Here is a 12,892-nt window from a genome sequence, read left to right as displayed (position 1 = left end):
ATGAAATCTTCATAAAATATAAATATTGTGTTTATCAATAAATATTATTATACCACTATTATCATTACTACTTTTTATCTGTCACTGTCTAAACAACCACCTTTACTTTTAAAATAAATTAAATATACAATTTGTTTTTTGAAAAAACAAAGAATACTCCCTCAGCAAACAATTCAATCCATTTAACTCCAACAATACTAAAGTCTTCCTTCCATCTTCAGTTCAAAGATCCACTAGCAAGGCTAGTAACTATTGTTATAATTTCAAGCTCGAAGATAACAAAATTGATAAAACTCTTAAATAAAAAATGGTAAATTTAAAAGTTGATAGTATTAGAAACGATGGTAGATGCGATAGAGAGTAACAACAATGGCAGATTTAGATATAAACGTAGGCAGATGCAACAAGAAGTAGAAGAGGCAGAGGAATAATCAAAAAAGAAGAAGAAAAGAAGAATAGATGAAAATGAAGAGGAGAAAGAAAAAAAAAAAGATTTAGCTATTTTAGAAGAGGAATAGATCAAGATGAAGAAGAAGAAAAAAATAGAAGTGAGGAGATGGAGGATTTGAAACTTACTGAGAAGGATCAAGCGAGAGAAAATGAAGTAGGAAGGAGGGTAGTGTTAGAAATTTTATAAATTTAATAAAGATAAAATTGTCTAAAAAAATAGTATAATCTGTGTCTACCTTTAAAAATCTACGTCTTACCATTTTAAAGAGACATAAATTATGTCTTTAGTATGTAAGTGTAGTCTTTATAAATTTATGTCTTATATATTGTTTGCAAACCAAAATACGTGGAGTACAAAAAAAGTAGGAATTTAAAAGAGAAAAAAACCACATTGTAAACAAAAAAATTTCATATGCCATGTCAGCAAGCTGTTGGTGTGCCAGCATGACAGGAATCAGTCCACTTCAATTTTTCGATAATCAGTGATGGATGGAACTATCTAAGGGACTACTATGAGTCTTGGAATGTAACTTCGAGGACAAAATTGAGTAACTATTAATTTCAGGGACCATTTCAAGTCTCGAGTGCAATTTCAGGAGCACTTTGAGACTTAACTCAAAAAATATCTCGTTGTCAGTATAAACGAGATATGATATTTGTAGTATAATTTGTATCGATTTAAAATATAAAATGATATAATTTATGGTAAAATATTATTTTGATCCTGAAAGTTTGGGTCAAATTTTAATTTGGTCTATAACATTTTTAACGTCCTATTTTAGTTCCAAAAACTTTCAAATGTTCTATTTCAATCCCAAAAAAATATTAAGCAAATCCAACGTTATCCCACTATTAAATTTAACATAAACAATTTGCATATTCAAGAGTCAATAGCATTCGATTTTAGTATATAAGTAAAATTCGATCCACCAACGATTAATGATATAAAAGTTTTTCCTTTAATTCTGAAGTATTGATGATTGATTGTTAGAATTTGGAGTTTTCTACAAAAAGAAAATTGAGGAGAAAAAGTATTATAAGAAAATTTCGGTTATATTTTTTAACACATGGAAGAAGATATGACTTAACTAGTAACGTTATTAACGTCTATGTTACTCATTCTGTTAACTATTAGTGTCAATTTTAACAGTAAGATCACATTAAATCTTGTTTAAAATTTTTTAAGACTAAAATAAAATATTTAAAACGTTAGAGATTAAAGTAAAATTTGGCCCAAATTTAACTAAAATAATAAATACTTTATCCTATAATTTATTATGATCTAAATTACATAGATTTGATTTTATTTTTGAATTAGTCTAATTTTATTTTTTAATCTAGTCCAATTTGATTCAAATGACCGCTATTTTTAAAAGATTTTTAAGTGTACCGTCATATCGGTGTATCAGTAATTTTTAACCGTTGATCTTAATTATAATACAGTGATATGGCAGTACACTTGAAAATTTTTCTAAAATTTTTATTGCCACACGGGATGTTTCCGATCATCTAGCCAATTTGCCAAGGGAGCAGCTGGCCAGCTGCAAGGAAGGCACGATTCAGTCTCACGCTCAAGGGAGGGGGAAATGTAGGTTTGAAATTCGGGTCGGGTTCGGACATATGGCTTGTGTTTTGAGTCTGGGCTAGGTTGGTGGCCCGGGTCTCTGACCAAAAAAGGGAAGGGTTACAACTTACTACATTATAGACTATAGTTTCGAAAACCGGATTGAATTACCGGTCGGACCGGTCCAACTACGAACCGACAACATTAACGGTTCGGTTAGATATGTAAAACCGTTGATAAAAAATCGGTGAAAAACTGTTGAAGCGGCCGGGAACCTGCCCGTCGGACCGAATTAGAACCCGGCCGGTTTACACAAAAACGGAAGCTCCTCCGTTTCTTTTTCCCTTTCTTTCTTTCGTTCCGAAGGAAATCACAGAAACTCAGCCAAAAAACACCTAGCACTGTAAGCCTACACCACCGCCGCAAGGAGTGGCATACTGCCGCCGTCGGTCGCACTCAAAGTTCGCCGTCCGTCCGTCTATCTAGCTTCCCTCGGGCTCCAAGTCTTCAACCCCTGTTCGCTGTCACCGATCGCAGCTGCTTCCTCGAGCTCGGCGTCCGTCGTCTTTGTCTGCTCAGCCGCGCTTCCGCCGCCGTTTGTTTGCCGTTCACGTTCGCATTTTCGTTCAGCCGTCGTCTTCGTTCGCATTCTTCGCCGTTCACGTTCGCTCGGCGTTCACCGTTCGCGTTCCCTCGCCGTTCACCGTTCGAGTTCGCATTCGCGTTCGTCTGGAAGCCACGTTGCTCTGCTTCAAACTCTGCGACCAACCCGCGCGCTCCACCTAGCCGTCGAACTGCTCCCTTTTGTCGCCGTCGTGAGTTCCCTAAATCCGCCACCAGACAATAGACTCACACAACACCAATACTCTGCTTCAAACTCTGCAACTTCTGATTTCTATTACAACAAGTAACTATTTGATTTGGTAGTGGTTTGGATTTTTTCATAGACTGAATTAAAGTAGACAATAGTTATATTCTCTTCTCTATCACATTGATATTAAGCTTTGAATTCTCTTATTTCGTTTTAATTTTACGGCACTCAACATGTTTGATGAAATGCTTTAACCATATTTCTGGTTGGTTTTATAATTTCTAGCTTTTAGAAACTTAGTAAGTTGATTGCATGTGAAATTAGAATAATTGTTAGGAAATTTTAGCTGCACAAATAGCATCTTTGCAGAAAACATATTAGCATGATGATTCCACTTGCATTAGTGTTCTTCTGGTAAATTTTAACTGTTATTGTGAACTTGTTAATTTGCTAATTGTTCTTGTGTTGTTGTTCTGTTGTTCTTTTGTTATTTTTAATTATTTATTTTTGTTTTTGTTGTGATTTTCTGTTCTTGAACTTGTTAAGTTGATAATTTGCTAAATTGTTGGGCTGCAGTTGTTTTAATTTGCTAAATTGTTAGGTTGCTGCGATTTAATTTGTTGGATTTTCTATTTAGGTCTTGTTCTTGTTTATTTGCTAAATTGTTGTTGTGTATCTATTGTTGTCTTTGAGATTATTGCTGGATATTGGTGATCATTGATTTATTATATGCTTCATGTTTTCATTGTTTTCATTGTTTTGTTGATTGTTTGTTTTGTTTCGGAAATCAATTTTTTGTGATCAATGCTCAAACTCTGAATGCTGTTCTGCTGGTTTTGCTGTGTTTGTTTTGTTTCAGAAATCAATTTTTTGTGATCAATGCTCAAACTCTGAATGTTGTTCTGCTGTTTTTGTTTTGTTTCAAAAATCAATTTTTTGTGATCAATGCTCATACTCTGAATGTTGTTCTGTTTTGTTTTAAGGCTGTGTTTGGAAGAGGTGATTGATTTCTGAGTGTTGTTTTGTTTTTGTTTTAAGGCTGTGTGTTGTGTTCAATTTTCATCTTGTAGGAAATTCTTTGAGGTATATAAGAATTAAGAAGGAAGACTATTTCAACGGTATTACTCTGTTGATTCTAGTCTGCTACAAGCTTGAACATAGAATTGAAGAGAGAAACTTTTTATTATTTCATCATTGGCCTATTTTTGGCATTGCATATCATTGTAGTTTGTTTATTCATAGAACTAGTTGTTTATGATCCCCTTTTGAAGTAAAAAAATGCAGTAAAAGAGTGTTTAGAACCAGTTGCTTTATTCATTGAATTTTTATAGAATCAGGTGTTTATTATAAAATGGTTTTTCCGGTTGAACTACTGTTGAACCAGTTGAACCAATGAACCAGTGAACCAATAACTAGAGCGGTTTAATGATCGGTCCAGTTTTCAGAACCTTAGTTACAAGTTGCAAAGCTACAATCCTAGTGACCGCATCTGAAGGAATAAAAGCTTCTAGTTCTAACTATTAAGTATTAACATTTAAATCACCTCTTAAAGAGGGAAGAACAAAAGCGTTGAAGCTGCTGCGAGGAGAGATGGCGAATTACATACTGGGCTGACCCAAAGCTTCTGGTAGTGTAGTGAGCATTTGATCGGTAATGTTGTGCTTATTATGTGAATCATCTTTCTTTGAATAGAGAATGTTAAGGTTTGATCTTATGTTAGATTTTGGAATGTTGAACTTCCATCATGGAAATAACAAGGAATTGCTAGTTATATAACTTAGTTCTGATCTCACTGTAAAAGCAAATCAATTTCATTTGGTGGCTCCTTGATGATGATGATTCCAAGATTTCTAATATTGCCTAATACCCTCTGTTTTGTTGAGGTATACATGATTGGTGTGTTCTGATTGTGAATTATACATATGCTAACTGTCAAGTTCTTAAGTATGAATTGTAAATTTGACTAATTAAAATGAGGTATCACATTTAGGTACATTTGTTTGTTTGTTTGGAATTTTAACTGGAATCCTCCCCAAGTTAGAATTTGTTTTTGCAAAGGTTCAGACTAGTGCTTCACGCTTGTTTGACACCCCTATCTGCCCTTGCCGCGCTGCCACTGTTTATAAAAGAAGTGGCATAATATTAGTATTAAGTGAAATAAGAGAGTGCCCCAAGAGACTAGGTTCCATACTACAAAGAAGAAGCTCACTCAAAATGACAAGGCATTTGGCTTCCTACATGTTGCGCTCAGCTTCAGCGTGTACAAGTAGGATTAGACATCCATTTGCTGCTGCTTCTTTCTGCACTGATACTTCAACTTCGAGCTCCAGGGTCAAGATCTTTGACCGCCAACTCAAGCGTAAACAGGTCTTGTCACCCTCCCCCTTTTTATTAATAGAAGTAATTCCATACTCAAATTATTTCAAATGCTTTTTGATCTGGTTGATTGGTGCAGCGAGACCGAGCTGCGTGGTTGATGCCCTCAAATTCTGACGACCCTTTCCTTAATACTGTTGCTCATAATCTCCTCGATCGCTTGCAAGTATAGGAGCCAACTACTAATGACTTTTCCATCTCTATCATACAATACAGATGGCTTCTTTCCCCAATTTTATTTATTTTATTTTATTTTTTCAGGATTGTAAGAAGACCTTCCCTACTGCATTGTGTTTGGGAGGCTCCTTGCTACCAGTCACCCGCTCGCTCTACACCCAGCGTAAGTGCATTCATCAAGCACATCGTTCATCCATCGTATGACACGGTCATGTGTCCCCTAGACTGCGTTTGGTTCTGAAAAGGAAAAGACAAGACACTGAAAACAAGACACAAAAGACAGAGACACAAAAATTAGTGTTCTTGTATTTTGTTTGATGATAAACTAGAACAAATTATAAATATCTAATTTATTCTCATTTTTTCCATTCAAAAAATTTGGGAAGAAAAATATAATAATAAAAAATATAATTATGAAAAATTAACAAAAACAATGAAAGAAAAATGAAAAATAAGTTGCGTCTCTTTATAGTGTTTTTGTGTCTTTCCTGTCAGAAAGGACACAAAATACACTAATTCAGTATCTTTAGGCACAATATCTCTATCCATATCTCATCTGCTAAACACAATTTTGTGTCTCTGTGTTCCTGTCTCAGGGTAAACAAACACGGCCCTATTTCCTACTTGTAAAATTATATTTGCCAACTTTTAACTGGCTAGTATATGGACAATGCTATAACGCAGTGCAATGATACATGATTGATCTCAGGTACCATAGAAAAGCTTATTGTTATGGATGCATCCTATGAAATGGTACAGCTGTGTAAAAATGCTGAGGATGCCTCTAACAATGATAACATTGAGACATTGTATGTGGTTGCTGATGAAGAATTTTTGCCAATCAAAGAAAGGTGCCACATGGAGTCAGATTTACTCTCATGTAACTCTAACTTTTCACGTGATATTTATGTTGTGATTGTTCACTTGATATTGATTAACTTCTAAATTTTCTTTTTGATTCGTTGTATATTCTTTGCAGCTCTGTGGATTTGGTTATTAGCTGCTTGGGACTACACTGGACAAATGATCTGCCAGGAGCAATGATACAGGTACATGCTCTAATTCAATTGTTGTGATTAACGTGATTATTAGCTCAGTTTATAATGAGGATGAGGTTAAAATTTTCTAGTGTTGTCCCTGAAAGAGTTCTCTGAAACATCAAAGCAACAATTATTTTTGGGTTTTATACCTCTGAGGGTTTCTTGGGTAGGTGATAGAATAACTCCAATATATAGAAGTTACAGATTGTATTATGATGATTCTGAGTAAATAGGTGCTTTGTTTTTTGTTTTTTGTTTTTTTTGTTTTTTGTTTTTGTTTTTTTTTGTTTTTGTTTTTGTTTTTGTTTTTTTTTTTGGGATAAAAGAATGGATGAACGATACAAGATGAAGGGAGAATAAGAGATCCTTTTAAACAAATAAAATAAGTAACAAAATGAGTAAACAGGCTTATTGTAAGCCATATTTCTCTATCTGTTTCCTCATTGTCTAAACTCTAGTATCCACACTAATCACTCGGCTAGACCCAGACTTTGATAAAAGGCTATGTTTCTTATCTTTTCTTCATGAGTCAATTTCAATTCTATTTGAAGGAAACATGGTTAGAGGCCTGTGACTATTAATCAATTTCACCTCTTATATGTTCATGCATATTTATTTATTTAAATTATTGAACATTTGCCAAAGATTGGGAATATAAGAATGAAAAGAATACAATATGTTACATAGAACAATTAATATGGAAGGGAAGGCTTTCTACAGTTTGAGAAATCATGCATCCTCCTTACTATGTTGCTTCATAAATGTGACAGAGAAGCATATGGCAAATAGTTGTAGCTACCGCAACCCCCATTCTGCAATTCTAAAAGGTTTGAGGGTGAGAGACATAAGAGATAGGAGAGTAGGGGGAGAGAAAAGAAAGAAATTGTGGGAGAGAAGAGAAAACATGACAAAAGGGAATCCTCATTAGCTGTAATGTAAAGGGCTTTCTACAGTCGTGTTATTTGGATGATAACTTGATCATAATTCTATAAGCAGTACGCTGAAAACTTGCATGTGCTTATCAACTTTTGCTTATCTAAATTCTAAATTGTCGGTTTTAAAATCCTTTATTGTTATTCTGATGTACATTTTTATCTTTTGCAGTCTAGATTGGCGCTGAAACCTGATGGCCTATTTTTAGCAGCTATTCTTGGTGGAGAAACCTTAAAGTGACTGTTATTTAATTTCTAGAAAGTTCTTTGGCAAGCCAATATGTTGGAGCATTTTTGTGATACTTTTTCTATCACCAGGGAACTAAGAATAGCTTGTACTGTAGCACAAATGGAGCGTGAAGGAGGGATCAGTCCCAGAGTATCACCATTGGCTCAGGCATGTGTTATTACCAAACTGTTATAGTATTTATTTTGTACTTAAGATCTGCTTTATTTTGAACGATGGCAACTATGCAATGGTATTTCTTCTGAATAGATTGTGTTTCTTTGGTGCTAATTCTTGTCAGGTACCACTATTCCAATAATGTTGATGGTTTTATTTGAAATTAATTCTTAATCATNNNATTGTATTGTTGATTTTGATTAAATTAATTCTTAATCATTGTTGGTGTTGGTAATAAGGAATTTTGTTTGTTTATCACTTCTCGCATACATTAGTCTTGTCTTGCATACCATTCTAAGATCTGTTGGTTAAGGTGGCTAGTTCTGACATTGATGCCTGTGATGTAGAGTTGTATCATTCCCTGCCCCCCACCTCCTTTTTCTCCCTGGCGGAGAAAAAGAGGAAAAAGAGAGAGAGAAAAAAAGCACCCAAAAAGCATAGAGTAAAGCTGGAACTGACAAGACTTTTTGTGCTCCAATTTTAGGTTCGAGATGCTGGAAATCTTTTGACAAGGGCGGGTTTCACCCTTCCTGGTGTTGATGTTGATGAATATACAGTTAAATATGAAAGTGGTGAGAGCTCTTCCCAGTTTGAAATTGCAATTTTCATTGATGACGAAACAAGAAGCTACTTGCTGGCATATGAACATTCGTGACTTTTATCGCATACCATATCATTGAACTCCAATTTAATATTTCCCTTATCTTCTGTTATGCATAATTTTCAGCTATACATGGCCATATTACCAATATTTTGTGTTGCTCTGGATAAGTCACTGCATGGGTTTTTAATTATTTTTCTGAAAGTCCATATCCACATATGAGCCCTTAAAATGTAATCCCTTTTTAATGGTTGTCTATGGTCTTTCTTCGTCGATTCCTTTACTTGTCAAGTATGCACCATTTTGTTTACTTTGAATTAGGTTATTTCCCCAACAAATAGCACCAGTGGATGTTGTACTAGTTTTTTAAACCATCTAGGTCGATGTCATTGAGTTATCCCAATTAGTTAATTTACCAGAATATACAGTAACACACCAGGAGCCAACAATCTTTTCTTGCAACTGAGAATGATGATTTGAGGAAAGTGAATAGTTGATGTTCGTGATGCTAATAACTAAAAGCTATAGAACAGAATCTTCTCATTTATTTGATCTATTCTAATCATTGTTAGTTTATAATGAGTTGTTTAGTATATTGCTTGCTTCCATAAACTTGTACCTTCTGCAATTGATTTTTTGCATTGGTGGCTTTTGTTTCTCTGGTGCAGCCTTGGAGCTTATAGAACATTTACGAGCAATGGGTGAAACAAACTCTCTTTTTCAAATGAATACTGTAACGCTTTCCTTTCCTTTCACAACAATGATTATTTAGTGTATTTAAATTAAATATACTCAACAAATTTTGAACCTTGGGATGCTGATTGAAACAGATCTTAAAGAGGGACACTGCCTTAGCAACTGCAGCTATTTATGATTCAATGTTTGCTGAAGAAGATGGCACAGTACCTGCAACCTTCCAGGTAATCAAATAGAAATGCGATTTGAGCTTAACAAAATCATTAGTGTCTATCAAAACTCGAATTAGTGTGTTGTTTCCAGACTCTGATGGTCAAGCAGTAAGGAGAGAGTTTCAAAGCTTTTGAGTTCCATCCAAGTTTTCTTTAATACATATATTATCCTTCTTTGTGATGGAAGCCTGAAATCGTTGAATTATATAGAAAATAGATGTGTTGAAAGATTTAGTGGAATTCTATGTGGTATGACTCTTCTCTATTGGGGAGATTGATGTGCACTGCTAGTCCCATTCTGATGCCAATTCTGATTTCCTCCAATACCTAAATGTCGGCAAATAAGAGATGAATCTGAAGAGTGTTGATATTGGATTAGTGTTTCGACGGACGCTTCAATTCGAGCAACAATGCTCATTGTTTTCTGTATCCATTTGCTGTAGGAGTCCAATCAATCTGGCTTAAGACTTTCTTACCTTGCTATCAATTCAGAATTTACAGAATGAAAGCTCCAAATGGAGCACCCAAGAGAGAAATACTGAAACATCAACCGATGTGATAGATGTTCAGTGCCAACTACATAAAATCAAAACTGAAATGAACTAGGTATTGAGATATGGAAAGTATAATAGGAGTATGTGTGAGGAGTATTGGTGGTGTGTGTAAAAGGTATTTGTCGGAGCTAAACACTGACTGAAACAGAAAAAAGAAGCTCTAACTAGCACCATCAAGAGCAACATCTCACCTTAAAAAAAATATGGTTTAATTACTCTGTTGGTCTCTATAGTTTCGTGAAATTTTCAATTAGGTCTCTATACTTTTTTTCTTTTTAATTGGGTTTCTGCACCAATTTTTTTTTTCAATTAAGTTCCTCTTAGTAGTAATTGGCTTAATTTTATAGGGACCCAATTAAAAAAAAAATTGGTACAGGAACCTAAATAAAAGGAAAAAAAAGTGTAGGGACTCAATTAAAAAAAAAATTTGGTGTAATGACTCAATTAAAAGAAAAAAAAATATAGGGACCTAATTGAAAATTTTGCGAAACTATAGGGACCAGTAGAGTAATTAAACCAAAAAATATTAATAAAGTCCTCCAGGATAGCAAATGTATGACACATTATCTTCAAATTAGTCCTTATGATTAGGGTAGAAGGTCTTAATTTGAACTAACTTGTCCACTTTGTTATCTTAGAGGACATTGGTACTTTTTTTTTTAGAGACTAATCTGTCCGAAATGTAAATCTTCAAGGGTTTATTTGTCACTTTACTCAAAGGAAAACTTGAGAGGAGTCATAGTTTCCAATGATGGAAGTTGGAATTGGCCACCTTGAGAATCTTGTGGCTTTGTTTTCACTATCAGCCACTTGCTCCTCATTTCTAACACACACATGCATCACTTGCCACTCATTTGTTATTTTACCTCATTGTCCTCTTGCATTCATAACAACTAACAACAATTTTGTTTCTACTATTGTGATTTTGTAGGTGATTTACATGACGGGGTGGAAGGAACATCCTTCTCAACAGAAAGCAAAAACAAGGGGATCAGCCACTATATCTTTTAAGGATATTCAGAAGCAATTTGGAAACCATAGTTGAGTATGTGCGTGTATACCATTGTCATACAGTGAAATAAAGGGGAATAGATTATTTTATTATTCCAAATGATGAGGCATGAAGTGTGACATTGTATGGATCATGGCCACATTACGAAATGGATCATCTACTTTGATTTTAACTTTTAAGTGACATTATAAATACTCATCATTCAAACATGGCTTCTTCATGCACATGCGACTCCTGATCCATAGAATAGAATGGTAATTTTTTTTTGGTTTTGTTTTTTGTTGTCTTTTTTTTTTTATCTAACTAAAAAAGTGCGATATATAGCTCTAAAAATTATTGAAGTGATATATAGGGAGCTACATAATAACCAAAATACTTAATTTTTTAAATTATGAAACTGAACTAAATAAGCGTTCATAGTTTATTAGTTTCCAGTGAATTAATCCAGCCTTTTTTAGTCACTAAATTAGCCTATCAATCCACTTTGTTAGTTTTAATTTATATTATAATTCGAAAATAACTTACGTATATAATATATAATATAATCAATGCGAGATTGGTTATACTGGTAAGTTCTTTACTTTGGTAACTAAAATAGTCTTTTTATCCTAATTACTATTACATACATACAAACAATATCGAATCGAAAAAATTTTGATAGTGAGAGCAAAATATATATAACATAATAATATTATGTGTACATAAAAATTAATTATTAATTATTATATATTTATATATAAATATATGTATTGTTTAACTCATTTTTAATATATATTTTATATTTTAATATATATTTTATACAGATAATTTTTTTTATGTACATATAACATAATTATTATTATAATTATATTTTGTTATTGTAAAATATGACTAATCTTTAAAATATCTAATTTACAAATTAAAATATTAAAATAGTAATTTAAATAATAACATATAATTTAGAATTCTAATTTTTAGGTTTCATATTTTAAAAAAATTGAGTAATCTTTTTCTTAACAATACAATCGAAATATCTCTCTTTTTATATATATCACTCAACAATTATTTAAAAATTTACTTCTCATACAATTAGAAGTCAATTCTTACTGATATTCATAGTTGAAAAAGTTCTTTCAATTAATGCAGTTGCTACGAAAAAAACTAAAGCTAATTTCAAAAGAAGATAAATAATACTCTTTCGAGTTGATTTCTAAAAAAGAACACCAATCTCATTTAAATTGAGAATTGATCATTCTAATGAACATTTAATATGTAATGCTTAAATCAACTATTAAGTACCAAAAGTTGAATAAAAAATTATTGTGGGATCAAATTCAATAATTTAATTTGGACAAATAACTATTATTATCATAAACTACTAAAAAAAATTTTAAATTGTAGTGGGACGCTTGCCCCACAACAAAGAACATAGATTCGTCCCTGCATACATACATACATACATACATACATACATACATACATACATATATATATATATATATATATATACTAATTTTTAGAATAATGTATAGGGTCCTATCCTCACTTTTTCATAAATGGTAACTTCTATTATTTTTTATTTATTTTTCATTATATGAGTTTCAAAAGTGTATTTGTATCTCTTGAAAAACTAATACGAGGGTTCTTTACATAAATAAATTAAATAAGTCATTATCTATAAAAATGTCCTTGTTCAAGATTTTGCACAAATTCTGTATATTAGTTTCTTAAAAAGTAAAAAAAATTTCAATCTACTAAAAATTTAAAAAAAAATCAATTCTTTATTATTATTATATCAATTTCCAAATTTTATTTCATAGACAAATTAATCTTTACGTCAAAAAGACTGAAATGAAAATGTTAATATGTTTATTAAATAACATAGATGATACAAGAAAAATTTGTTAGAGACCATATGTTTAGTATAATTGAACAATGGATGGGAGAAAAGAAATTAAACAATTTTTTTTTCAGAGTCTATATATGCCATTGATCATGCTGGTGGAGGGGCATAAAGAGAATGATGGTGCCTAACTTTTGGTCAAAACAACAACTCCCTTTACATTCTATATTGACTAATTCTAT

General features: G+C 32.7%; 1 protein-coding gene across 11 annotated transcripts; it reads left to right on the top strand.

Annotated features, from left to right (window-relative positions):
• Nucleotides 2,192-11,037, top strand: LOC107638280 (putative methyltransferase At1g22800). Of its 11 annotated transcripts, none has more exons than XM_021120391.1 (13): nucleotides 2,192-2,921; nucleotides 3,896-4,475; nucleotides 4,890-5,192; nucleotides 5,281-5,367; nucleotides 5,463-5,541; nucleotides 6,088-6,229; nucleotides 6,358-6,427; nucleotides 7,523-7,587; nucleotides 7,669-7,747; nucleotides 8,238-8,325; nucleotides 9,023-9,087; nucleotides 9,185-9,274; nucleotides 10,748-11,037. In XM_021120391.1, the coding sequence occupies exons 3-13, from the start codon at nucleotides 5,040-5,042 to the stop codon at nucleotides 10,859-10,861; spliced, it is 1,032 nt and encodes a 343-aa protein (XP_020976050.1). In that variant the 5' UTR covers nucleotides 2,192-2,921; nucleotides 3,896-4,475; nucleotides 4,890-5,039; the 3' UTR covers nucleotides 10,862-11,037. The 11 variants fall into 11 exon arrangements, with proteins under 11 accessions (XP_020976050.1, XP_020976051.1, XP_020976046.1 ...); XM_021120392.1 differs by having other exon boundaries at nucleotides 4,884-5,192; XM_021120387.1 differs by having other exon boundaries at nucleotides 4,816-5,192.

This window comes from Arachis ipaensis, chromosome B04 (assembly GCF_000816755.2).
Source record: "Arachis ipaensis cultivar K30076 chromosome B04, Araip1.1, whole genome shotgun sequence".
In the NCBI taxonomy this organism is placed as follows: domain Eukaryota; kingdom Viridiplantae; phylum Streptophyta; class Magnoliopsida; order Fabales; family Fabaceae; genus Arachis; species Arachis ipaensis.
The sequence above is the reverse complement of the archived record's forward strand: the minus strand, read 5'-3'. Positions and strand labels throughout refer to the sequence as shown.